At 44.1% G+C, this 27,935-nt stretch overlaps 1 protein-coding gene across 1 annotated transcript; it reads left to right on the plus strand.

The window, feature by feature from the left end:
• Window positions 1-901: 901 nt before the first annotated feature.
• On the plus strand, window positions 902-27,646 carry BIRC2 (baculoviral IAP repeat containing 2). The gene is made up of 9 exons (XM_047070495.1): window positions 902-996; window positions 2,960-5,086; window positions 5,179-5,278; window positions 8,614-8,692; window positions 9,291-9,339; window positions 24,225-24,467; window positions 26,273-26,527; window positions 26,802-26,843; window positions 26,953-27,646. The coding sequence occupies exons 2-9, from the start codon at window positions 4,189-4,191 to the stop codon at window positions 27,144-27,146; spliced, it is 1,860 nt and encodes a 619-aa protein (XP_046926451.1). The 5' UTR covers window positions 902-996; window positions 2,960-4,188; the 3' UTR covers window positions 27,147-27,646.
• Window positions 27,647-27,935: the final 289 nt, after the last annotated feature.

Below are 27,935 nucleotides of genomic sequence, written 5' to 3' on the forward strand. Positions count from 1 at the left end.
TGAAAAAGAGAAATAATCTTGACTTGAGAACGCACAGTGTTGCTACATGTATTTTCCCACCTATATTTGGAAGGTTCTGCAACTTTCCGAGAAACAGGGACTGAGCTGCACTCCGACACAGTAGGGAGGCATGTGCGCGTATTTGGAAGTGTTTAGTCACCGGGAGCCCTGTGTCCTGTTCGGTGACCCGGCACAAGGGACAGGGGCAGGAAACGGAGACCGCTCAGGTCCTGGAATTCCCCGGCCGCCTGACCACGTGGCTCGCAAGCTGGGAGTCTGGAAAGGTCGCCCCCAGGGTCCCCGCGAGAAGACAGACCGCGTATGAAACGCAGTCACTCGCGGCTCATCACCGTGCGGGGACGCCCTGGGCGTCCTATCTGCCCGCCGTGCACGCAGGCCCCGGTCCCCCGTCCACAGCGGACCGGCCGCCAAGCCCGGCCCCGTACTGCGCTCACGGCAGGGCTGAGCGCTGTCGGGACGAGGACGCTGTCCTGACATACGTGCTCCCAGACCGCAACACCAACAGTTTAAGAACAAAAGGACACACTGAGCGATTATGAATAGACGGGATTCCCGAGAGAGTACAAAGTCCCGACTGCAAGATTAGCGGCCTGACACTCGTCCGCGTACCGCTGGGACTGCCCCGTCCGCCCAGCCCGGCCGAGCGAAAGTCCCCGCAGCCCGCGACCATCCTAAGGCGCGGGCGCCCACAGCGCAAGCGCAAGCGCAGGCGCAGGCGCAGAAGCAGGGGCCGACGCAGCTCCGGAGGAATTCCGCGGGGCGTGCCCCGCCCCTCGGGAGGAAGTGAGTCCGGGGCGCCAGCTGGCGTGAGGCCCCGCCCTCTCACGCGAACCCCGGCGTCGCACTGACGTCAGCGTGCGTCAGCGCGTGCCCCGCCTGGGCGGGGGCTCGGGACGCCGGAGCGGTGCCGGCCGGCCGCATCTCCGGTGGACGCCGCCGCTCGGGCCCTCTGGAGGCCGGCGCGCCGTGTCCGCGGTGAGGGCGGCCCCAGTCTGGGTGCGGGGCGGGTTCGGGGCGGTCGGGGCGCGCAGGCTGGGTGGGGGGAGGGGAAGGCCGCGGGTCCCTCGGCCAGGCGCCTGGGCTCTGTGCTCTCGGTCGCCGACGCTCCCGTGCGGCTCGAGAGCCCGGCCCCGAGGCTCGCGGGCGAGGGGAGTCAGAGCCGGGCTGCCGGGAGGTGCGCTCCGGCCGCCGCCCCCGCATCGTCGGTCGGACTCCGGCAGAGCCGCGCGCTCAGCGTCCCCGCGGGGGCTGGTCGGCTGCAGCCTCTGGAGGGCGGGGTTCCGGGCGCGAGACCTGAGGTGCGGGGTCCTTCGGTTGCGGTCTCCGGAGGGCGGGGTCCGGGTCGCGGGATCTGGGGTGCGGGGGGCCGGGCCGCCGGGTCCCTCGGCTGCGGCCTCGGGAGGGCGGGGTCCGGGGCGCTGGGGGCGGGCCGCCGGGTCCCTCGGCTGCGGCCTGCGGAGGGCGGGGTCCCTCGGCCGCGGCCTCAGGATCAGGAGAGCGGGGTCCGGGGCGTGCGGGGTCCCTCGGTCGCGGCCTCGGGAGGGCGGGGGCGGGCCGCAGGGCGTCTCTCGGCTGCGGCCTCGGGAGGGCGGGGTCTGGGGCGCGCGGGGTCCCTCGGCCGCGGCCGCCTGAGGGCGGCGCGGGGCGGGGGGGGCTCCTTCGCCCGCGGCCCCGGGAGGGCGGGGTCCGAGGTGAGGGAAGCCTCGCGCGGGCCGCGGTGTGTGCGGGTTTTCTGGCTGCTCTGTGCGCGCGGGTGAGGTGTTGAGACGGGCGAGCTCTCGCTGCCTCTCTTCTTAACTGCCAGTCGCCTGGCCCTGCAGAGACTCGGCATTAGCACAGCGTGACTGTCAGGTTACTGCTGTTCGTGTGCCTCTTAGGGACCGCAGGCTCCCTCCTCCGCTGCCGTCTTTTGCGTCCGGCAAACTGCCAGACGTGTCCTGAAGCTGTTCGAAGTGGTCACCAGAAGTGGGGGGACCAACAGCAGCGTAGCTTTCTAGGTGCTAATGTCTGTCCTCAGCACTGTTTGTGTTTTACAAATCATCCTAGTGCTGGGGCGCCTGGGTGGCTCCGTCGGTTAGGCGCGGGACTCTTGATTTCCGCTCAGGTGGTGCTCCCGGGGTCGTGGGATCCAGCCCTGCCTGGGGCTCTGCTGGGGTGGAGCCTGCTGGAGATTCTGGTCTTCTCTCCGCCCCTCGCCTGCTCGTCTGTGTCTCCCTCTCAAACATTTTTAAAAAAGGAACAGAGAAATAAATACTAAAATTATTTTTTTTATTAAAAAAAATTTTTTAACGTTTTATTTATTTTTGAGACAGAGACAGAGCATGAACGGGGGAGGGGCAGAGAGAGAGGGAGACACAGAATCGGAAACAGGCTCCAGGCTCCGAGCCATCAGCCCAGAGCCCGACGCGGGGCTTGAACCCACGGACCGCGAGATCATGACCTAAGCCGAAGTCGGCCGCCTAACCGACTGAGCCACCCAGGCGCCCCTAAAATTACTATTTTTTTTTTAATTTTTTTTTTCAACGTTTATTTATTTTTGGGACAGAGAGAGACAGAGCATGAACGGGGGAGGGGCAGAGAGAGAGGGAGACACAGAATCGGAAACAGGCTCCAGGCTCTGAACCATCAGCCCAGAGCCCGACGCGGGGCTCGAACTCACGGACCGCGAGATCGTGACCTGGCTGAAGTCGGACGCTTAACCGACTGCGCCACCCAGGCGCCCCTCTAAAATTATTTTTAAAAAAGGTATAATCAGTGCTCATGGGGTATGTTGCATTTATTTTAATTAAGAGTTTTTCTAGTTGGAAAATTTTGGTGACTGTTTCTGGAGTTATCTGAAGTGTAAATCGTTTTTAGACTTACTGAATACCCTGAACAGTCTATTAGTTGTTTACCATGAAAGTACAGTTTTCTAAAATAGCTTTTTTCTTCTTTCCAGATTTTCAGCCTTGAAGAGTCGACTCCCCCTCCCCCCACCCATTTCTTTCCCCTGCAGTAATCCCGTTATGGAGAGTCCCATTACGGAGGAACTTTATAAAGGGATATAGTTTGAATTCTATAGAGTGTAATTTTGTGTGTGAATTAGTTTTAAAACATTAAGCGTTTTCAGAAAGAAGCCTGGTAGGGTCAGTTACTGGTACATGTGCGCAAATAGTAATTCTGTTTATGATGTTTTGTTAAGCATTTGTGGTAACACTAGAAACAGTAAGCTGTTATCTTCGTAAGTTGATTTATCTCTACAAAATGAATATTTTATATACATGATTTCTAAATGAAAGATAGTTTATTGGCTTTTTAAATGCAGTGTAGAAGTTTCTCTCATGGGAATTTTATGGTTCAGTAGTTGATGAAGAAAATACCTTCGACTGGTCAAGTATAATAAATTGGTAGGCAGAGTTAGGAAGAAAGACAGCATAACGATGCTGCAGGAAATAGAAACAGATATAGACAATATTTAACCAAGGTGGAAGAGTTCGCTTTAGGGAGATTTCGTTTCCTTTGACATCATACACACTAAACAGGCTATAGGTTCAATAAAGCTTGTGGGTGTTGATATCCCCAGAAGTAGGTACTGAAGTTAATGTAACCCACTTAAGTGAATATTGTGATAACCTATGTGAAATTAGCTTTTAGATAATATGACTCTATGAAGACATTAATTTTTGTTTATTAGAATAAAACAAGTTTTTAAAAAAATGTTAAAGTGCTTGAAAGAAATCTGAGTATAGGTTTTCCTTCTTGAGGCATAATCAGTAATTGTCTTGATAAACAGGCTTTGTACCTTATAACTAAGAGTAAAGGCATAGTTAAGGTACGTTGTTAATTTGGAATTTTGGGAATATCAGCCTCCTTGCAGAATCCAGCAGTTTTAACATACTTTCGTGTATCAGCTTCTTTGAGGCCTTTATGTTAGTATAACACCAAATGATGTTATAGTCTTAAACAGTACTAAATAGTACCTTGATACTTAAGGAAAGATATTCATCCCACCTGAGTGTAAACTCAGGTATAAATCCTGTAAAGAGGGTGTGGTGAACTTCACATAAGTAGGACCTTATTTGATTCTTTTTTACGGTAAAACAACAGCAACAAAAAAAAACTAATACAGGGCGAAGAGTTGAGAAATTTCATGTGAAGGTTATTAGCCATCAAAAAGTGAAATCACTCATGCACAAAACTACTTCCCAGAGACTCGTGCCAGGTTCTTCTTGTCAGAGAATTAAGAGTACGATGGAAGACAGCACGATCTTCGCAAATCGGACAGTCGGCAGCAAACAAAGAATACAGTATGACCTTTCATGTGAACTGTATAGGATGTCCACGTATTCGACGTTTCCCGCCGGTGTTCCTGTCTCAGAAAGGAGTCTCGCGCGTGCTGGGTTTTACTACACTGGTGTGAAGGACAAGGTTAGATGCTTCTGCTGTGGCCTGATGCTGGACAACTGGAAGCATGGAGACAGTCCTATTGAAAAGCACAAACAGCTGTATCCCAGCTGTAGTTTTATTCACAGTCTGGTTTCTCTTACTAGTCTGGAATCCACCTCTAAGAATGCTTCTCCAATGAGAAACAGTTTTCCACATTTGCTGTCTCCCACTTTGGAACACAGTGGCACATTCAGTGGTTCTCATTCCAACCTTTCACCAAACCCTGTGAATTCTAGAGCACTCGAAGACTTCTCCCCGTTGAGGACTAACCCCTACAGTTACGCGATGAGTACTGAGGAAGCTCGATTTCTGACTTACCACATGTGGCCATTAACCTTCTTGTCACCCTCAGAGTTGGCGAGAGCCGGCTTCTATTACATAGGGCCTGGGGACAAGGTGGCCTGCTTTGCTTGCGGTGGCACTCTCAGTAACTGGGAGCCGAAGGATGACGCTCTGTCAGAGCATCGGAGACATTTTCCCAACTGCCCGTTTCTGGAAAATTCTCTGGAGACGCTGAGGTTTAGCATTTCAAACCTGAGCATGCAGACGCACGCAGCTCGGCTGAGAACGTTCGTGTGCTGGCCGTCGAGCGTCCCGGTCCAACCCGAGCAGCTCGCCAGTGCCGGCTTCTATTACGTGGGTGAGAGCCTAGCACAGCTGTGTGTTTTCTCCCCGTTCACTTCTGTTTACATATTAGAACCTGCATGTTGAACTTCGGTCTGTTTTCTTCAGGTCGCAATGATGACGTCAAATGCTTTTGTTGTGATGGTGGCTTAAGGTGTTGGGAATCTGGAGACGACCCGTGGGTGGAGCACGCCAAGTGGTTTCCAAGGTAATTCTTCTGAAAGGTATTTCTGCACAAAACCCTGGGCTTACAAGGGGTAGACGTCCTTGAGTGGTTTATGTTTACGTTTCAGTATATCAAAGCTGCTTTTATGCCATTGGGGAACATTTTAAAACCCCGAATGTTAGTTAGCGTTAATTATTTTGATGAAAAGTGTTTCAGAATGTTCTGTTCTTTTGTAAGCCATGTATTCAGGATGTAGTTTAACTTACTCTTGATGATTGGTTTACCATTTTGGCCCTGCGTTTTATTTATGAGGTTCCCATTTTGCTTTAAAGAAATCTTAAGGATTACAAGGATATGTAAAGGAGCACGAAAGAACATACATAGGAAAAAAAGAAAAAGAATAAGAAGGGACATAAAATGGTTTAGAGAAGACCTAAAAATACATAGAATAAAAGCTGATTAAGTTTGGTTATGATTGTAAATTATTTTTTTCTCTACGGTTTATCTTCTTTTTTTTTTTTTTAACTGTATTTATTTATTTTGAGAGAGAGAATATGCTGCTCAGGGGCAGAGAGGGATGGGGATAGAGGATCTGAAGCAGGCTTTGTGCTGACAGCAGAGAGCCCAGTGCGGGACCTCGAACTCCGGAACCATGGGAGCATGACCTGAACTGACATTGGATGCTTTACTGACTGAACCCCCTGGGTGCCCCCTTTACGGGTTATCTGTGATCTGTTGCTCATCTCCTGTTAGTCACGGTGTCTCTAGTGGTGTCTCTTGTTTTATACTGTTGCCTACAAAGAATTGAGAGGCCCTGTTGTTAGTGGAAATAGAACTAGAAATTTTTCGTTTTTGAGGAGCTGTGTGAACTTGGATGGACGTCGTGTGACCCATTTGAAACTCTGTCCTCATCTCTATAATGGGGGCGTTGGATTAGACAATTTTTTTACATTGTGGTTAAGAACACATAACAAAATTTATCACTTTTACCATTTTTACCATTTTTAAGTCTGTAGTTCTGTGGCATTAAGTGCATTCACATCGTTGTTCGTCATTACCACCCTCCATTTCCAGATTTTCTCACCTTCCCAAGCTGTCACCTGTACCCATTGCTCCCACCAGGACTCTCCTTCCTGTCTCTGAATCTGACTGAGCTAGTTACCTCATGTAGGTGGGATTGCACAGCACAGTGTTGTGACCTGTGAGTGCCGTTCACAGTAATGAGTCGTCTCTTGAACCCCTTGAAGAAATTGAAACATCCTTTTGTCATTTTTGTGTGATACAGTAAAAAAGAAACCTGAAGTAAGAAATATTTTATTATGGATCAGCACGTTGTTAAAAGTTGTGTTTTAAAATTTTATCTTTAAATTCATAATAGAACATTTGACTTTCTAACTCTCAAAGTGACCTATATCTTGGTTAAGTTACGTACGTAGGAAAAAGCTATTGTCAGAATTTTAAATGATTTGATTATGCCTAGCTCCAGGGGGTTGTGTACACGTAATTTGAAATTTAATACTGTATGAAAAAAACAAAAACAGCTTTCCTGTTCCAGTGTTTGAATTACTACATTTTGTCCTTTATAAAGTAAAACCAAACCAAACCTTGGTTTATTTCTGTCATTTGTGTTTTTAGATGGCTAAGTAAGGGAAAAGACAGGGTGCTTTTAGTAAACCGTCTGAAAACAGCAAATTTCAATTGGGGATAACCTTTAATCTCAGTAAATGAGAAACCAAAATGGATTAATTGCTAATCACTGTATTGTAACAGTTCATTCGTCAAATATTTGAGTGCCTGCTGGATGCTATCGTAGATACCGGAGACATAGCAGTGACTAAGACAAATCTGTCTTTATCAGATTTATTAGAGGAGGGGAGATATATTAACCAGGGTTCATTTTACTTCCTGCTGTAATCATCAGGAATATAAATTGATTGGTCCCAGAATGAAAATAAAACCGTGTGAAGACCGAGAACATAGTGACAACCAGCTGTTTTATCTCATTGACAATAAACTTAAGTTTTGAGCAAGCCTGGATGATGTCTGTTGATTTTACCCAGTCACCAGGTGAAGGGCATTTGGGTTTTTCTCACCGTGGAGTGATACTGAATAAAGCCACTGTAAACACTTGGGAACGTACGTTTTCCTTTTTGCTTGGGTGGGTAGTTGGGCGTGAGATTGGTGAGTTGTATGGCAAGTTTTAAATTCCTGAGAACCCCTCTATTGTTTTCGGAAGCCCGCCCGCGGTGTGGGAGATCCCCAGGTGCTCATGTTCTTCCCTGAGATTGGGATCAGCAGGTGGTTTTATTTTAGCCCTTCTCGGAGGTATGTCGTGGTATTTCGCTGCGATTTCAGCGAGCATTTCCTTAATGGTTAATGATGGTGAACTTCTTATTTGTCATCTACATATGTTTTTTGGTGAAATGTCCAAATCTTTTTGCCCATTTTAGTTTTAATTATTAAGCTTTGAAAAGTTCTTAAATTCTGGGTACACGTTCTTTATCAAGAGCGTTTTGCCAGCTTTCGGCTTGTGGCTGGTCTTTTCATTGTTTTAACAGTGGGTTTTAAGGATGGTAGTTTTTCAGTTTTATCTGGATTATGCTTTTGATCTCTTTGCTAAGTCTTAATTGACCTAGGGACAAGAGAATTTTCTACTGTTTTTGTTCTAGAAGTTACATTGCCTTAGGGTTAAAGCTTAGTTCTGTGTTTCTTTGTTAGTTGACTTTTGCCTGTAGTATGGCAAACAAAGGTGGAGGGTTTTTTTTTTTTTTTTTTGCAAATGGGTATTGAGTTGTTTAGAACCGATTTATTGAAAAACAAAAGGAATGGAATGCAGGTTACTGGGAACTTCTTTAACAAGTTGTGGTTTGTAAGCAAGAATTTGGGAGACACTGTATGTAGATAGAAATACTTGCGTATTTTTTAGAGGGAGGGTTTGTGCTTCACATGTAATCACATATAATGGAAGAGTGGACCCTGGAGAAAGATTGTTAGTTACTTTGTTGTGAAAGACTATATCTTAGAAATAGCAAATTACAGTTTCTGAGACTATGTGAAACCCCAAAAATGAACTGACCAGAACAGCATTTTTCAAGGTTCACCTTGTGCTCCCTTTGAGTTTCAAACCCTTTCGTTGTTGTGTGTTAATGTGGTTAAATAGAAAATACCAGAATGCATCAATACGTAGTAAGAGATAGTAGTGTTATACGAGGATTTTTTTTTTCTGTTTGATATGTACAGATGCATACATATTTGTGTTGTGATGTAAAATATTTATACTTGGGGACACAGAGTTTGAAAGCCACTTTTCTAGAATGATCAGGTTATATTTTTGGTATATAATACTTGTTAAAAGTAATTTTTCTCCTTTTTTTTAGATGTGAGTTCTTGATTCGCATGAAGGGGCAGGATTTTGTTGATGAGATTCAAGCTCGATACCCTCACCTTCTTGAGCAGGTGAGTAAGTTATATTTGGCAACACTGAATTCTCTTAAATAATAATAACCAAAAATTATTATGAATAATATTTACATCTGTTTTCCTGTAAATTATGGTTGATTTATATCCAATTAGTGAGATCTGTAATTTTACTTTTTGTAACTACGTTGTTCAAGGCTTTTTAGAAAAGGTTTTTTGCTTTTAGTCTTTTGAAAAATCATTCTGCTCCTGTACAGATTTGTGGTGCAATTGGAGGAGGATCTGTAGTGTTTCCTCTATCTTTTCAAGAAAAAACAAACCAACCAACTTGTTAGGAGTTTGGAATCACTGACAGTGACCTAGCTGAAATACACCTTTTCAGTGGAATGAGAAGCCATTCATATTTGTTCCTCCTTTCCTGAAGCTACAGAAATACTTGAACTTTAATTTGGAAGTAGGTGAAGTTTATGGGGATTTTTATGGTGGTTAAGGTGAAACAAAGCAAAGTAAGTTTATAAATTATCTAGTTGTCGGATGATTATGTACATTACTCAAGGTACACTGATCTTAATGGTGCGCTGTTCAAGGTTGTTTGAGAGTTCCGATTTTACCTATTAATTTTTCTTTTGTTTCATAGCTTTTGTCAACTTCAGATACTCCTGGAGATGAAAATACTGATCCACCAAGTACGTATGAAAATATTCCAAATATAGAATGGACATTTTTATAAGAATGTTAAACATGAAAGGATGTAAAGAGAATTTGATTTATGAGGACATAGGAAAAAGTGTAGGGAAGTTAACAAATATGACGTATGTACTAAGATTCATGACCCTTTTAGAGGATTCTGGCAGGTATACTAATCTTTGTTCTTAAAGTGCTGACGTTGCAACTGGGGAGACCAGACGCCTGCAGAAGAGACCTGAGCATCACAGGTAGCTCACAGGTACCAGATTAGAGGTGTGAGCAATACGCCCCCCGTAGAGGGGAAGCTTGCCACGAGCTGGTGTTTTTGAAAAGGGTCAGTTGACACGATGGAAGACTTACGCTACATGTTAGTTAGTTATGAGGTATGTAGTATTCTAGTGCAAGGATAGGCATTTAGTTAACATATGTAAGTTATATACGTTAGTGTGTCCAAAATAGTGAAGGTGACAGTCCATGGTTTCTGCCCTGCACTGAGAAAGGGGTGTTCTGTTGGTGGTACGCCACTGAAAGGAATATTGTCAGAATTGCAGCAGGACCAGAACGAGGTGACCATGATGCATATGGGTCTTGGGAACCATGACATGGGAGGGTTGTTGAGGGTTTGGAATTGGTGTTTGACATAACTCCTTCCTGTATGTTAGAACTGGAAAAGCTACCGGGGCCGAGTGGTCTTGGGCCGCCCTGGCGTGATTCCCTCAGAAAATGACATTGCCTCTCTCCCTAAGTTTCAACACCGTCTTCCCTGACTTCCTGTCAGCTCATAGCCTTGCTTCACGGGTGCAGAGAGAACTGCTCCGTCTCCCCTAGCAGAGTCAGCGTCCGCAGGCCATCCTAACGTCTCCTGTCCATTCCCTCTTGAAAGGACTGAGGCCAGCTCTTGCACTTGGCCTTTGTCCTCGTATCTCAGACCTGCTGCCAGTGTTAAGATCTTGGCTGGGGCAGTGACCTTCCCTTTCTGTCTCCAAGTTACTTACTTCATCGTGCAAACTTTCTGTGCCATCGCCACCCTGACAGGACCTTTTCTTGCACCTGTGTTGTCTTCTAGCTGTTGTCTCACTTCTTGGCTTCCTTTTACAACAAAGGAAGAATTTAATCTGAGCTTACGCTCTTCTTTGTCATTTTTTCTTCAACTTACTCGACTGTAGGCTGTTCTTGTCATGGTCACCAAGAACCACCAGCTCAGTAAATGTACTGATCTGTCCTCAGCCTTAGAAACAGTTCAGTGCTTCATCCCTTTCGTCCCAGCTTTATTGGGATGTGATTGACACGCAGCACCATGTAAGTCTAGGGTGTGAAGTGCACAGTTGAGCCACATTAAGATGAACACATTGGTCTCCTCACGTAACTTTAGTTTTTTTGTGAGATACGCGCGTTTAAGGGTTACTTTTTTAGTGACTTCAGAGTGTGTGATACAGTGCTGTCAGCTGTCGTCGACACACCGAACATCAGATCGTCACAGCATACTCCTCTGATAAAGTCCATCCGTGTTGCAAACGGTAGGGTTTCCTTCTTTTTTGTGGGTTAATGATACTCCGCTGTGTGCGTATGCGTGTGCCTCCATTTTCTGTATTCATAGCTGTTGATGGACACTTAGAGGTCGTCATGAATTGGCTGTTGTGAATCCTGCTGCAGTACACACGGGAGTGCAGATAAATGTTTGACAGAGTGATTCCACTTCCTTCCGGTACATATGCCGAAGTGGGATTGCTGGATCTTCCATGATTTTATCCACAGTGGCTGCATCAATTTACATGTCCACCAACAGTGCACCAGGGTTCCCTTTTCTGCATTCTTACTAGCACTTGTTATTTCTTGTCTTTTTGAGTCTAGACATTTCAACAGGTGTGAGGTGATACCTCATTGTGGTTTTGGTTTGCATTTCCCATTGATTGGTGATGTTGAGCATCTTTTCATGTGTCTCTTGGCCATCTGTATGTCTTTGGAAAAATACCTTCAGCTCCTCTGCCCATGTTTAAAATTTTTTTTTTTCCCCCTTGGAGTTCTGGGAGTTCATATACTTTTCGATATTAACCACTTCTCTCATACATGTTTGCAGATACTTTCTTTCACATACTTCCAGATACTTTCTTGCAGATACTTTTTAATTTGATACAGTGCCCTTGACTGGTTTTTGCTTTTGTTTCTTGGGCTTTTTAGCATCCTATCCAAAAAATTCTGGTCACAGCCAGTGTCTGGGATCTTTTTATCTGTATTTCCTCCTAGGAGTTGAATGGTGTCAGAGCTTATATTTAACTCTTTAATCCATTTTGAGTTAATTTTTGTGGTGGTAGAAGGTTTGGGTCCAATCTCATTCTTTTACATATGAGTCTCTCGTTTTCCCAGCACTTTGTTGAAAAGACTCGCTTTTCCCTGTTGAATGTTTTTGGCTCCCTTGTGAAATATTAGTTAACTATGTGCACAAATTTATTGTTTTTCTGAGCTCTCTGTTCTGTTCTATGGGCCTTATATGTCTCTCTCTCATCCAGTACCATACTGTTCTGATTCCTGTAGCTTTTTGATTAAGTTTGAAATCGGGAAGTGTGATGCCTCCAGGCTTGGTTGTTTTTTTTTTTTGTTTTTGTTTTTTTCCTCCGTGATGATTGCTTTGGCTGTTTGGGATGAATTTGAGAATTTTTCTTTTCTATTTCTGTGAAAAAGTAACATTGGGATTTTGATAGGGATTGCATGGACTCTGTAGATGGCTTTGGGTAGTATGGATATTTTAACAGTATTTTTCCAGTTCGTGAACATGGCATATCTTTCCACTTATTTTTGTCTTCCAGTTTTTTGTTTTTTTTAAATCCGTGTCAGTGTACAGATCTTTAACCCCCCGGGCTAAATATTTTTCTTAAGTATTTTATTGTTTTATTGAGATACAGTTGCTTTAATGCTATTATAAATGGGATTTTTTTCTTTCAGTTACTATGTTGTTAGTGTATAGAAATGTGACTTTTTAGTTCTACAGCTTTGTGAATTTGCTTATTGTAACTTTTTTGTTGGAGTCTTTAGGATTTTGAATATATAAGATCATGTCATCTTCAAACATACACAATTAAAACTTCATTTTTATTTCTCTTCTTGTCTAATTGCTATGGCTAGGACTTCCAGTACTAATAAAAGTGGGGAGAGTGGATACCCTTGTTTTATTCCTGATTTTAGAGGAAAAGCTTCTAGCTTTTCACCATTTAGCATGTTAGCTGCAGGTTTGTTATATATGGCTTTCATGTTGTGTCCTTCCATGTCCATGTTTGTCCTTTCTGTATGCAATTTGTTGAGAACTTTTGTTGTGAAAGGGTGTTGCCTTTCACATGCAGATTTCTCAAATTTTGCATCTATTGAGTATTGAAAGGATCATGCGCTTTTTATCCTTTTTTCTATTAATGTTGTTTATCGTGCTTACTGATTTGCATATGTTGAACTATCCTTGCATCCCTGGGATGAATCCCACTTCATCACATGTGATCTTTTTTTAAAAAAAAATTTTTTTTTAATGTTTATTTATTTTTGAGACAGGGAGAGACAGAGAGCATGAATGGGGGAGGGTCAGAGAGAGAGGGAGACACAGAATCTGAAACAGGCTCCAGGCTCTGAGCGGTCAGCACAGAGCCCGATGCGGGGCTCGAACTCACGGACCGCGAGATCGTGACCTGAGCCGGTCGGACGCCCAACCGACTGAGCCACCCAGGCGCCCCTATGTGATCTTTTTAATAGGCTGTTGAATTCAGTTTGGTAGTATTTTGTTGATAATTTTTTTTAAGTTTTTATTTAAATTCCCATTAACATATGTATAGTGTATTATCATACACTAGTTTCAGGTGTACAGTATAGTGATTCGACACTTCCACACATCACCCGGTGCTCATCATAGCAAGTGTCCCTCCGCTTATCCCCATTACCTGTTTTCCCCATCCCCCCACCCACCCTTACTCTGGTGACCATCAGTCTGTACTCTGTAGTTAAGAGTCTACTTCTTGGTTGGCTGTCTATTTTCTTCCATTTTCTTGTTTGTTTCTTAAATTTCACATGAGTAAAACCATACGATATTTGTCCTTCTGACTTACTTTGCTTAGCATAATACACTCTAGGTCTATCCATGTTGTTGCACGTGGCAAGATCTCATTCTTTTTGATGGCTGAGTAATACTCTATTACGTATACATACCACATCTTATTTCTTCATTCATCAGTTGGTGGACACTTGGGCTGTTTCCATAATTTCACCTGTTGTTGATAATGCTGCTGTAAACATTGGGGTGCATCTATCCCTTGGAATTAGTGTATCTGTATCCTTTGGGTAAATACCTAGTAGCACAATTGCTGGATGGTAGAATAGTTCTATTTATAACTTTTTGAGGGACCTCCATACTGTTTTCCAGAGTGGCTGCACCAGTTTGCTTTTGCACCATCATCAGTGCAACATCTGTTGTTTTCTGTGTTAATTTTAGCCATTCTGACCAGTGTGAGGTGATACCTCATTGTGGTTTTGATTTGTATTTCTGTGATGATGAGTGCTGTTGAGCATCTTTTCATGTGTCTGTTAGCCATCTGGATGTCTTCTTTGGAGAAATGTCTATTCATGTCTTCTGCCCATTAAAAAAATTTTTTTTTAATGTTTATTTTTGAGAGACAGAGTGTGAGCAGGGGAGGGACAGAGAGAGGGAGACACAGAATCTGAAGCAGGCTCCAGGCTCTGAGCTGTCAGCACAGAGCCTGATTTGGGGCTCGAACCCCCAAGCCACCAGATTATGACCCGAGCCAAAGTCGGACGCTTCACCAACTGAGCCACCCAGGTGTCTTCTGCCTTTTTTTTTTTTTTTTACAAGTTTTTTTTTAATATGTTTTGGACACTAAAGCTTTATTAGATAACGTCATTTGCAAATATTTTCTCTTTAGGTTGCCTATTAGTTTTTTTGATTGCTTCCTTTGCAGAAGCCTTTTGATGATGTCCCCATAGATTATTTTTGCTTTTATTTTCCTTGCCTCAGGAGACATATCTAACAAGTTGGTATGGCAGATGTCAGAGGTTGTTGCGTGTGTTCTCTAGAATTTTCATGGTTTCCTGTCTCACTTTAGTCTTTCATCCATTTTGAATTTAGTTTGGCTGAAAGTGGTCCAGTTTCATTCTTTTGCATGTTGCCATCCAGTTTTCCCAACACCATTTGTTGAAGGGACATTCTTCTTCCCATTGGATATTCTTTCCTGCTTTGACACAGATTAATTGACCATATCGTGGTGGGTCCATTTCTGGGTTTTCTATTTGTTTCATTGTGCGATGTGTCTACTTTTGTGCCAGTTCCATAGTGTTTCCGTTACTACAGCTGTGTTATAGAACTTGAAGTCCGGAATTGTGATGTTTCCAGCATTGTTTTTTTGTGTTTTTTTTTTTTTTTTTTTTTGTTTGTTTTGTTTTCCAAGGTTGCTTTTGCTATTGGGGGTCTCTTGTGGTTAGAGATTGCAAATGCTTAGATTGCTTTGGGTAGTATTGACGTTTTCACAATATTTGTTTTTATGATCCTTGAGTATGGAATGTTTTCCCATTTCTTTTGTCTCATCTTCGGTTTGTTTCATCAGTATTTTATAGTTTTCAGAGTACAGATATTTCATCTCTTTGGTTAGGTTTATTCCTAGGTGTCTTATTCTTGATGCAATTTTAAATGGGATTGATTCCTGAATTTTTCTTTCTTTTTAATTATTGATGTATAGAAATGCAACAGATTTCTGTACATTGATTTTGTATCCTGTGACTTCACTGAACTTGTGTATCAGTTCTAGCAGTTGTTTGCTGGAGTCTTTTGGGTTTTCTATCTAGAGTGTCATGGTATCTGCACATAGTGAAAGTTTGACCTCTTCATTGCTGATCTGGATGACTTATTTCTTTTTGTTGATTAATTGCTGTGGCTAGGATTTCTAGTACTGTATTAAATAACAAGGTGAGAGTGGACATCCCTGTCTTCCTGACAATAGAGGGAAAGCTCTCAGTTTTTCTTCCTTGATTATGATAGTAGCTGTGGGATTTTCATATATGGCCTTGATGATGTTGAGTTGTATTGCTTCCAAACCTACTTTATTGAGGCTTTTTTCATGAATGGATGTTATATTTTGTCAGATGCTTTTTCTGTGTCTGTTGAAAAGATCATATTGTTCTTACCTTTTATTAATGTGTATCAAATTGAGTGATTTGTGAATATTGAACTATCGTTGCAACCCAGGAATAAATCTCACTTGATCATGGTGAATGATTGTTTTAATGTATTGTTGGATTTGATTTGCTCATATTTTGTGGAGAATTTTGCAACCATGTTCATCAGGCGTATTGGCTTGTAATTGTCTTTAGTGGAGTTTTTGTCTGATTTTGGTATCAGGGTAAAGCTGGACTAATAAAAGGAATTTGGAAATTTTCCTTCCCCTTTTATTTTTTGGAATAGTTTGAGAAGAATAGTATTCACTCATCTTCAAATGTTGGTAAGAACTCACCTGGGAAGCCATCCGGCCCTGGACTTGTGTTTGTGGGGAGTTTTCGAATTACTGATTGAATTCCTTTGCTGGTTATTGGTCTCTTCAAGTATTCTATTCTTCCTGTTTCAGTTTAGGTAGTTTATACGTTCCTAGGAATTTATCCATTTCTTTCAGTGTTGTCCAATTTGTTGCATATAGTTGTTCATCATATTCTGTTATACTTGTTTGTATTTCTGTGGTGTTGGTTCTTTTTCCTCTCTCATTTGTGATTTTATTTATTTTTAGGTCCTTTCTCTTTCTTTTCTTTTTGATAAGTCTGGCTGGGGGGTTATCACTTTTAACTAAGTTTTTCAAAGAACCAGCTCCTGGTTTCATTGATCTGTTCAATTTTTTTAGTTTCTATATCATTTGTTTCTGCTCTGATCTTTATTGTTTCCCTTTTTGTGCTGCCTTTAGACTTTGTAGTTCTTTTTCTAGCTCCTTTAGGTGTAATGTTTGGTTATGTATTGGAGATTTTTCTTGCTTCTTGAGCATGTTCTTTTTTTTTTTCTTTTTTTAACGTTTATTTAATTTTAGAGAGAGGAAGAGTGCACGAGCATGAGCAGGGGGGAGGGGCAGAGACAGGGGAGACTGAGAATCCCAAGCAGGCACAGGCCTCCATCTCAAGAATTGTGAGCTCATGACCTGAGCTGAAATCAAAGTTGGGTGCTTAACTGACTGAGCCCACCCTGGTACCCCTGGTAGCATGTTCTTTAGCCTCCGTGTATTTGTGGTCTTTTAGTTTTTTCTTGCTGTTGACTTCTGATTTCATAGCAGTGTTGTCAGAACACATGCATGATGATCTCACTTTTTTGTGCTTGTTGATTTGTGACCTAATATCTGATCTCTTCTGGAGAATGTCCCATGGGCACTTGGAAAGTATGTGTGTTTTAAGAGACTCTTAAATACTGAGAACAAACTGAGGGTTGATGGGGGGTGGGGAAGAGGGGAAAGTGGTGATGGGCATTGAGGAGGGCACCTGTTGGGATGAGGTCTGGGTGTTGTATGGAAACCAGTTTGACATTAAATAATATTTAACATATAATTCTGTTTAGGTGATGTGTCCATTGATGTAAGTGGGGTGTTAGAGTCCTCTACTATTATAGAACTATAATCAATGAGTCCCTTTCTGTTATTAATAGTTTTATATATTTGGGTGCTCCCGTGTTGGGGACATAAATATATAGTTGTTATCTTGTTGATTGTCTCCTTTGTTATGATATAATGCCTTTCTTCATCTGTTGTTACAGTCTTCTGTTTAAAATCTAGTTTTATATAAGTAGTGCTACCATTTCTTTAGACGTTTAGACCGTTTTCTTTAGACGCCATTTGCATGATAAATGTTTCTCTGTCCCCACTTTTTAAAAAAATTTTTTAAATGTTTTTTTATTTATTTTTGAGAGTCAACGAGAGTGAGAGCGAGCACAAGCAGGAGAGGGGCAGAGAGAGGGGGAGACACACAGTCCAAAGCAGGCGCCAGGCTCCGAGCTGTCAGCACAGAGCCTGACGTGGGACTTGAACTCATGAACCATGAGATCATGATCTCAGCCACGTAACCAACTGAGCCACCCAGTCGCCCCTCTATCCTGCTTTGAATCTGCAGGTGTCTTTAGGTCCAAAAGTCATATAGTCAGCATATAGATAAATCTTGTGTGTTGTTGTTGTTGTTGTTGTTGTTTTTTAATCCATTCTGATACCTTATTTATTTATTTTTTTTTTTACTGGAGACTTTAGTACATTTACATTCAGAATAATTGTCAATAAATAGGAATTCAGTGCTTTTTTATTACTTTGTTTCTGGAGGTTTTCTCTGTTCCTTTGTTATGTTTGTCGCTTTTGGTCTCTCCTTTCCACTCAGAGTCCCCTTTAATGTTTCTTGGAGGGCTGTGGGCAGTGTTTGGTCCCTGGCCTGAGCGTAGCGAGTTTTAACGATGTTTACTCTGGTCTGCTTGTGAAGTGAGACCTGTCACCACCTCCATTGGAACTAAAGCTCTGCAGAGCTCTCTGGTTCGGAGATGTGGTGTGGGTGGGTGTTTTCTATGTGGTGTGGGCAGGTGTTTCTGTCTGTCTTCTGAGGAAGGAGTCGCCCACACGGGGACTGAGGCAAACCTGACTGAGAAGGGTAGTACTGGCGGAGCGCAGGGGCGTGGGATCTGGTGTAAGCAGGCTAGGCAGCCAGTGTGGGCGCTGTGCTGTTTACTGCAGGTGGCTGAGTCTGTCGATGCTGCGAGGCAGGGGAGGGAAATGGCAGCAGCTGGCTGCCCCTGGGAGGGAGCTGGCTGCTTTTCCCCCCGTCTCCCAGAATGCTGCCTCACAGGGAAGCCCTGTGTGCCCCAGGCATTTTTCAGATCCTGTTTCCATGCTGTCCACCTCCAGGTTGTTTGCCTGCCTTCTCCCCACGTAACTCTTACGGGCTTCATCCCAGCCAGGCCCTCTGACCTTTGAAACTACAGGCTTTAAGCCCTCCTGGTGGTAAGAATTCATGAAAATCAGCCCCTCTGATTTTCCAAGCCAATGGCTTTGGGGAAACGTTCTCCTTGTGCATTCACCTGTGTGTTCCTCTCTCTCTCTCTCCCTTCTCTGCGACCATGCCCAACCCCCGCCCCCATCCACAGCACCTGTGATCCATTTCCCCCCAAACCACGTCTGTACACTTGTTACCTTCCTCAGTTGTGATTTCTTCTCTCCCTTGAGTTGTGGAGTTTGTTCTGTTAGTCTTGAGGTTGATTTCTGGATATGGAGGATAATTTGATAGTTACCGAGTTGTGTTGGAGGAATGAGATGAGCCTGGGGTCCGCCCTCTCCACTGCCATTTTAGCCCTCACCGTCCCCAAGAATTTTAGTGTCTGTGTTCATTAAGGATATTGGCCTGTGGTTCCTATTCATGTAGTGTCCTTATCTATCTTTAGTGTCATGCTGCCTCATGAAATGAGTTTAGGATCGTTCCCCCTCTCCATCTTTTTGAAAGAGTTTGAGAAGGATTGGTGTTAATCCTTTTTAAAATATTTGGTAGAATTCATGAATTCAGTCATCTAATACTTGACTTTTCTTTGTTGTGAGGTTTTTATTACTGCTTCAGTCATCTTAGTTGTTATTGGTCGGTTCAGATATTTTATGTTTTCCTGATTTCAGTCGTGGTTACGTTGTAGGTTTTTAGGGATTTATCCATTTCATATAGATTGTTTAGTTTGTAATGTTCACAGTAGTCTCTTAGGATCTTCTGCATTTTTGGATGTGTTTTAATGTGTTCTCTTTCATTTATAATTTTGTATGAGTCTTTTTTTCTAGGTTAGTCTTGCTAGAGGTTTGTCATGTTTTTGTATATCTTTTCAAAAAAACCCAACTGTTAGTGTCACTGTTTTTTCCTATGGTCTTTACAGTTTTTGTGTCACTTCTGCTTTAATCTTTAATATTGTCTTCTTTCTGCCCACCATGGGCTTAGTTCATTCTTTTTTTGCATTCTTTTTTGTTTTTTGTTTTTTAAAAAATATTCAACTGTTCTGTGTCTTTTAATTAGAGAACTTAGTTCATTTACGTTTTAAAGTCATTACTGGTAATGTAAAGACATTTGAATTCCTTTGTTCATTTCTTCCTCTCTGGCTGCAGTTCTTTTTAATTTATTTTTTGTAGTGGTATGCTTTTAATTAACTTTTCTTTACATTTTGTGTATCTATTCTAGGTTTTTTCTTTGTGTTCACATGAGGCTTAACCTAAAACAAAGTATAGATGTAAGTCTGTTTTAAGCTGGTAACAACTTACACTTTTATTATCTTTACGGTACATTTTACACTGTTGATGCCATACTTCATATCTTTTCCTATTTTGTATCTATTCAAGTTATTTTAGCTATAGGTATTATTTACTTAGTTATTTTTTAAGTAGGCTCCACACTCATCATGGAACTTGAACTCACAACCCTGAGATTAAGACCAGAGCTGAGGTCAAGAGTCGGGTGCTTAACCGACTGAGCCACTCAGGTGCTCCTAGCTGTACTTATTATTATCACTGTCCTTTAGCTTTTATACCAGAGGAATGGTTACATGGTAGGGAATCCTGAATTTGACTGATTGTCTACCTTCACCAGTAAATTGTGTGCTTGTATATGTTTTCGTGTTACTGAGTGTCCCTTCAGCTTGCCCAACTCCCTTTAGCATTACTTGTGGGGCAGGTCTAGGGTGAATAACTCCTTCAACTTTTGTCTGGAATGTTTTTACCTTTTCTTATTTTCTGAAGGACAGTTTTGCAGTGATTCTTAGTGTGGTTCTTGTCTTTTCACTCTTTAATGTATCCTGTCAGTCTCACCTGGCCTGCAGGGTTTCTCCAGAGTCTGCAGGTAGCCTGAGGGTGCCCCTTGTATACAAGGAATCTTTTTTTCCCTCAGTTTTCAAAGTTCCCTCTTTATCTTTGACTCTTAACATTTTGATTATTGCCTATCTAGAGGAATGTTTGGGTTGATCATGTTCAGGGTTCTCGGATTTTACTGTATCCATGGATACTGGATTTTTTATCCATGGGTATCCATGGATAATACTGGGTATCCATATCTGTCTCCTGATTTGGGACTTTTTAGTTATTATTTCTTTAAATAAGTTTTCTCCTGCCTTTTCTCTTCTGGAACCCCTGTGATGGGATATTCACTTGTTCGGTGGTGTCCTGTAATTCATATAGGCTTTCTTCACTTTTTTGTTCCTATAACCGGCTAATTTCAGATAATCTCCCTTCACTCTCAGATTCTTTCTTCTCCGTGGTCAAGGCAGTTACTAAAGACCTGTGCTGAATTTTTCAGTGTATTTTTCAGCCCTAGGATTTTTTTTTTTTTGTGGTTTCTGTTTATTAAATTTCTGATTTTGTTCACGTATTATTTCATTTAGTTGCCTTCCTTTGTTCTCTTAAATTTCATTAAGTGTAAGATGATAACAAATTGTAGATCTCTATTCATTTCTTTGGGGTAAATTCCTGGATCTTTATTGGTTTTCTTTGGTGTTGTCCTTTTGCCTGTTTTGCATGATCTGAGTAGCATTTCGGTGGTGTCCGCATTTGAAGGAAGAACCATCTTTTCTGGTCTTCACACTGGTTTTTGGCAGATAAAGACCTTTTCCTGTCTTTTCCCTTGGCCGATGCTTGGTTGGAGCCAGTTTCAAAGCTGTTGCTAGGTCTGTGGTGGAATCCGTGGTTGGTCTTGTTTCCAGCGGCTGGGGTTGGCATGGATCCTGTCTGGTCCATCCCTTGTTGGGCGGTACTGCCTCCACTGCCAGTACATTCTTCCGTAGGATGTTGGGATGAGGGTCTGCTTCGGTGTCCACGGTTGGGTCCTCAGACAGCACGACCGTTACCATATACACAGATGGGTGTGGCTCCCTCTGGGTCCTCGGGAGGGCTCCTGTTTGGTCATGGATGGGTTCCTGGCGCGGCGGGACTGGCCCTGGACAGTGGCTGAGAGGGGTTGGAACTGAGTCCCAGGGCTGTTTCAGGTCCTACAGCCAAGATTGAGGTCTGTAGACCTGGCTGTGGAGACACAGGTGGCCTTGTCTCCTGCTAGATGGCTTGGGGGGCAGGACTGTTTCCTGATTGCATTTGGAGGCTGGAGCCGTTTCAAGATCTTCTGAGGTGGAGACAGGAGTGTCCCATGCCAGTTGTATTGCTGTGGACCGAGACTAGGGGAGCTGGAGCCAAGTACAGGGGTCCCTCAGGCCCTCCAGGTGTGTACTGGGGATGTCTCTTGCTGGGTCCCGGGGCTAGCAGGCCTGTCTGCAGATTGCAGCTGGGATAGGTTGGAGCCTCTTTACGAGGTCCTTTCATGGTCTGCATTTTGACTGAATTTGGTGTGTTTATCTCTCGTGGCTCCCAGACTATGCCACATCCAGTTCACAGGCAGTTTCAGTGTCTACAGACCTGTCTCTATGCCAAAGCGTGGGCAGGCCTAGCTCCTCCTCATTCTGTGTGTGGTGGGATTCTGGTGCAGGGTCAGGCCGTGGGGGGTGCTGGTGCAGGGTCAGGCCGTGTGGGGTGCTGGTGCAGGACCAAGACGTGGGGGGTGCTGGTGCAGGGTCAGGCCGTGTGGGGTGCTGGTGCAGGGTCAGGCCGTGGGGGGTGCTGGTGCAGGGTCAGGCCGTGGGGGGTGCTGGTGCAGGGTCAGGCCGTGTGGGGTGCTGGTGCAGGGTCAGGCCGTGTGGGGTGCTGGTGCAGGGTCAGGCCGTGGGGGGTGCTGGTGCAGGGTCAGGCCGTGGGGGGTGCTGGTGCAGGGTCAGGCCGTGGGGGGTGCTGGTGCAGGGTCAGGCCGTGTGGGGTGCTGGTGCAGGGTCAGGCCGTGGGGGGTGCTGGTGCAGGGTCAGGCCGTGGGGGGTGCTGGTGCAGGGTCAGGCCGTGGGGGGTGCTGGTGCAGGGTCAGGCCGTGGGGGGTGCTGGTGCAGGGTCAGGCCGTGGGGGGTGCTGGTGCAGGACCAAGCCAGATGGCCTGTATCCACGTCCTGAAGGGTATGGAGCTGTGCGTGGGTCTGTAGCCAGGACTGTCAGCCCTGTGGGTGCCCGCCCGTCTTGTTAAAACAGTTACTGGTTTTGTACTCCACTGGGGTTTCAAAATCTGCCTGCATCTCAAAGCTTGCTCAGAAGCGCTGTTGTTGACAGGTGGATTCCAAGTTGCTGTTGAGTCAAGATACATGTGGGGGGACATCTTACTCAGAAGTCTTGCTGACATGATTGTTCTGCATCCTTCTTAAGACATCTTCTCTGCTTGGCTTCCTGGACACCACATTCTTGGTTTTCCGCTATTTCTCTGCTTAATCATGAACAGTCTCCTTTGTGGCTCCTTTTTCAAACCACAAATGATGGAGTATCCCTCAACACTTGGCCCAAATTTATTTCTTCATTTCATGAGCTTCAGCCTGGCATGTCCACCTACATGTTTGAATCTCTACTTGACTATAGTGGGTATTTCAGGGTTAATATGACCAAAGTAAATCTTTTCTCTTGTCCGTCATCCCTTGGATTTGTTCCTTGTCTGGTCTTCCCTAGCTCTGTTAACGGCCCCCACCTGTTAAGGTCAAAAAGTTGACTCTGGGTAGGCATCATCCCAGTTTTTCTCTTTACTTTGTATATTTAATCCGTGGAGGTCTTTCCATCTCCTGCCTTCATGCTGTGCCCCAGATCTCGGTGCCCCTGCCCAGCACGAACGTCCACGTGCCTTCATTGCCTGTGCCCCACCCAGATCTCAGTGCCCCCGTCCACCTGATGGAGACCTGTCATCACTGTCTGTCATAGTGTCCTGATTGGTCTCTTCATCCCATCCTACCTCATGAGAGTTGATCACAGAGCTGCCAGAGTCACCTTTGGGAAAAACAAATCAAATTTCATCTTTCTTCTGCTTAAAGTGTTTGCATAACATTCTAGCACATAGTAAAATACAAATGTGCAAGGCTCTACATGATCTGGGGATCATTGTATCTCTTGACTACTTGTCACTTATACACTTCTTGTATACATTGAGATGATTTTTGTCTTGTTTAGGGCTTTTACGGTTGCTTTTCTGTTTGCCTAGAGATTTTTTTCCAGTACTCCTGGAGCTCCTCCTTCTGGTTCCCATGTGTGTTCTGGTGTTACCTTCAGACAGCTTTTCCCCAGATGTTTGAACAAGGGAGTTGTTATTATGCCAGTTCTCCAGTAGGTGGCAGTCAGGTTTCTTTGTAATTTTCACGCAAGTGTCCCTGTTCCCTGGTAATGCTTTCCTGGCCACCCCCCCCCCCCATCATTTCCATTGTCTACCTGCCTCCTAGTTTATCTTACTCGTTTTCTTGTTTTCCACACCTGTCACCGTCTGATATCACATTACTTCTTCACCCACATTTTACATCTTGAGACCTATTTTGCACAAACTGGTCTCCCATGTCACTCTCCTTCCCATATTGTTCTGATTTGTCTGTTCACCTCTGTAGATGCTGTTTATCCTTCAAGTCCAAACTCTGATGCCATCTTTAATGAAGTCTTTGTTGATCCCCCCCGCTTTCCTGGACTATACCTACGTTTGTATAGTGTATTGGTTCCCCAAAATGGCCGTGCCTCAGAATCATTTCGGGGATTTAAAAAAGACATGAATTCCTAAGTGCTGTCCTTAGCGAGTCTCTCATCAAGTAGGTTCCAGGACACAGCCCAGGAAGTGATATTTTGGAAAAGTGTATTACACTTGTTATAGTCTCACTTGTTATTACAGTCTCACTTGAACCTTCTTGAGTTGATACTTTTGTTGGAATTATAGGTAATTGGTGCATATAGCTCATATCCCTTACCAGGATATATGCCTGGTAAGGGACATACTGTTTTTCTCCGTATTTTTATGTTTGTGGAACTTACCATTGGTAACCTGTCTTTTCAAATAGTTGTTCATTTTGGGCCTGGAGAAAATTCCTCCGAAGATGCCGTCATGATGAACACACCCGTGGTGAAAGCGGCCTTGGAGATGGGCTTCAGTAGAAACCTGGTGAAGCAGACCGTTCAGAGCAAGATCCTGACGAGCGGGGAGAATTACAAAACAGTCAGTGATATTGTGTTGGCACTTCTTGATGCTGAAGATGAGACCAGAGAAGAAGAGAAGGAAAGACAAACTGAAGAGCTGGCATCAGGTATTGGGGAGTGTTAGTCACCTGCCTTATTGCCATGAGGATCCTGGGACTGGGTGACCCGATGCAGGCCTACCCGCCTCTGCTCACTGCTGGCGGCTGCGCGTCGTCTCCTTCTGCCCTGTGGGCCGTGCTGACGATCATTGACCGTGGCTTTCTAGGCTTTCTAAAATACGTTTATCTTTCAGTAACACCTGAGACTTATGCTAATCAGAGGATCTTAGCATCGCTTTTCTTGAGCCGTATTGCTTTTCTTCTTGATATAGAACAATTTTAAATTGTTTTGAGAAAGGAAGATTTTAAAGTTGAGTGCAGGTTGTGTTTTTGTTTTTTTTTAAGATCACCTTCTTCAAATCGTACTCTTAAAGCAGTATTTTAACTCTCTGATCCTTGCTGAGTGGTCCTTATACAGAAAATGGAGCTAGTGATGAAGTCCTAGGACTTGTGAGCAGCCCCGGTGCAAGGGCACTATCTTGGTGTCCGTCCAGGTCAGGCTAAGCCCCCCGAGTGATTGCTCCTTCTGCAGTGTTAACTGAGCGCGAGCACCTGTGTCAAGCACTGTGCCGACTGTGGTGCTTGCTCGGGGCTCCCAGACTCGGTGTGGGGTGTAGGGGAGGCCCCGAGTTGAGCCGGCAGAGGGGAGGGAGGTGGTGTCTGTAGCGTCCACTGGGGCTTAGGCTGGAGCTTGTGAGGAACCACAGGAGGAGTTGAGGACCTTACTCTGTCACGTAGGAAAGTATTCCAGGTCTGGTTTCTCAGTTGGTACAGATTTGTGTTTAAATCCGGGCTCTGTCAGCACGCTGCAGTTTCCGTAACCAGATGTCGGCCGTGTCCCCTGTGGAGTGGAGATGACAGTGGCACACGCTGCGTGGGTCGCTCTAGGATGAAGGGAGAAGCTGCAGGCACCTGAAGACGCCTCGTGTTCACTCGATTGACCCGGAAGGGGTCGCGCTCAGGGCAGGCAGCCAGGGGGCCTGGCCTGGGGGGGGGGGAGGCTCCGTGGTAGCCGTGGACTCGGAGGGAGGAGCACTTTGCTGGGATGCTGGCTCTGCTGCCGGTGCTTTCTCTGGCCGCAGGGACGGCAGTCGTTGCTGAGGCGGTGGTGTCCGTATTTGAAAGTGAGAACCGTCATACCTGCCTTGTTTACCTGACGGGATCTTTTTATCAAATAAGGCAGTTGATATGAAAGTGCTAATGAAATTAAAGTGATGTAATGCAAATAGAAGTCAGTATTATTAGGGGCGCCTGCGCGGCTCAGTCGGTAAAGTGTCCGACTTCAGCTCAGGTCATGGTCCCACAGTTCTTGGGTTCGAGTCCCACTTCAGGCTGTGTGCTGACAGCTCGGAGCTTGGAACCTGCTTCGGATTCTGTGTCTCCCTCCCTCTGTGCCCTTCCTCCACTTGCGTGTGTGCGATCTCTCAAAAATAAACGTTAAAAAAACTTAAGTCAGTGTTGTCAGTTTCCCTGGGGGGTGGAAAAGTAGAGGTGGGAAGTTTCTACTGTCCTTTAAAATTCTCTTAGGTAGCAGGGTCATGAGACATGTAAGTATGTAGACTTTTAGAAGTGACAGGAACAGACACTGTGTGTTGTGTGCACTACACAATATGCCCTAGCTGTATCTTCCAGAAGTTTTCTAGATGATAGGCATTAAATCGCAAACAGGTAATTTTGTGCTTCTTTTTCAAGCTCCTATGTATTTACTGCCTGAACTGTTTGTAGGCTTGGTTGTTAGTGACTGTGTGTGTGCACACGGTTGGAACGTTTTAAAATCTAACGGATTTTTTTCCTTTTTTCTTTTTTAAATGAAGATGATCTGTCATTAATTCGGAGGAACAGAATGGCTCTTTTTCAACAGTTGACGTGTGTGCTTCCTATCCTGGATAATCTTTTAAAGGCCAATGTCATTAATAAACAGGAACATGATATTATTAAGCAAAAAACACAGATACCTTTGCAAGCAAGAGAACTGATTGATACCGTTTTGGTCAAAGGAAATGCTGCTGCCAACATCTTCAAAAGCTGCTTAAAAGAAATTGACGCGACATTATATAAGAACTTATTTGGTGAGTTTTTGGTAAAATTATTTTAGAAACCTTTCAGATGATGTTCACTTTGAAGTTTGACAAACAAGATAAATGTAATTCACAAACTGTAGTCGATAAATGTAACTCGCTCTAAGAAAAGGAAGATTTCATCACGGACGTAGTAGGGCTACGTGCTTCCTGACAGTCTGTAGGTAGAACCTGTGTTCACTAGACAGCGGGTGGGGAAGAACGAGCAGGTGAAGCCACCTTCTGTTTGGTGGAATAATGCTTTTTGTTGTTTTTCTTTCCTTAGTGGACAAGAACATGAAGTATATTCCAACAGAAGATGTTTCAGGTAAAACAAAATTCAGACCCGAGACCAACCTGAAATATTACCGTGGTTAAAATTTCTAACGGGAATTAAGTAGGAACTGAATTTCACTCAAGTGTTCTGTTCGTCTCAGGTCTGTCGCTGGAAGAGCAGCTGAGGAGGCTGCAGGAGGAAAGAACCTGCAAAGTGTGCCTGGACCGAGAAGTGTCCATAGTGTTCATTCCCTGCGGCCACCTGGTGGTGTGCCAAGACTGCGCCCCTTCCCTCAGAAAATGCCCCATTTGCAGGGGTATAATCAAGGGCACCGTCCGGACCTTTCTCTCATAAAAGAAAAACCGTATGTTTGCTTATATAGAAAAGTGTCGAAAACATTGTTGAGCATTTGAAGCCATCCGGAATATAGAAAGATTGTTCTTTAATTATGACACTTGTAATCTGCTTTGGTACTAGTGGTCTTGTTTCAAAAAATAGTATCATTTATCCTATTTAATGCTAGTCTTTATTGCTACAAAAGGGGAGGTTTCCGTTTGGCGGGCCCTAGTGCCGTACGTGTGTGAGCACAGGCGTAGCCTCAGCGCTGGGGAGTCACTGCAGCAGTGCCTGGTGTTGGAATTCTTTCTGGACGCTTTGAGTGCTGCATTAGCATGTAGTGTAAAAGAAACGGACACCAGGAGCTCTGGACTTGCCCCAAATCCTGGTGCCAAATTCTCTCTGGTGTTTTTTCATTTGTGTTTTGAAATAAGTGTGTTTTTCTTACTGGTACATAAGCTTTTTCTTAATTTGTGAGAAACATCTTAATAAAGTTCTTTAAAAAGATTGCACCATCATTTTTTTCTCTTAAAAATTATTTTCTATATGCCTTATGAGATTTACATGAGTTAATGTACATAACTGGTAGCGTCTGTCACCCTGTAAGCACTCAGATGTTAGCTGTTAAATAAAAAATTGAATTCATAAAACAGATTACTAAGAAGTGTTTAATGTGACCTATGAAATTCTTTTAGATGACAGTATTTAGTTGCTTTTATATTATAGATACTATTTTTTTCTTTTAATGTTTATTTTTGAGAGGGAGAGAGAGAGAGAGTGCAAGCAGGGGAGGGGCAGAGGGAGAGG

Source organism: Lynx rufus, unplaced genomic scaffold, assembly GCF_022079265.1.
Source record: "Lynx rufus isolate CCGP_SWC_20201006 ecotype Redwood Valley unplaced genomic scaffold, mLynRuf1.p SCAF_9, whole genome shotgun sequence".
NCBI classification, from domain to species: domain Eukaryota; kingdom Metazoa; phylum Chordata; class Mammalia; order Carnivora; family Felidae; genus Lynx; species Lynx rufus.

Bases quoted from the DNA above. Each gene is read 5' to 3' on its own strand.
- BIRC2 (XM_047070495.1), top strand. From the start codon at position 4,189: ATGCACAAAACTACTTCCCAGAGACTCGTGCCAGGTTCTTCTTGTCAG. The intron at 5,279-8,613 runs GTAATTCTTCTG...CCTTTTTTTTAG, and splicing joins CACGCCAAGTGGTTTCCAAG to ATGTGAGTTCTTGATTCGCA. The intron at 8,693-9,290 runs GTGAGTAAGTTA...TTTGTTTCATAG, and splicing joins ACCCTCACCTTCTTGAGCAG to CTTTTGTCAACTTCAGATAC.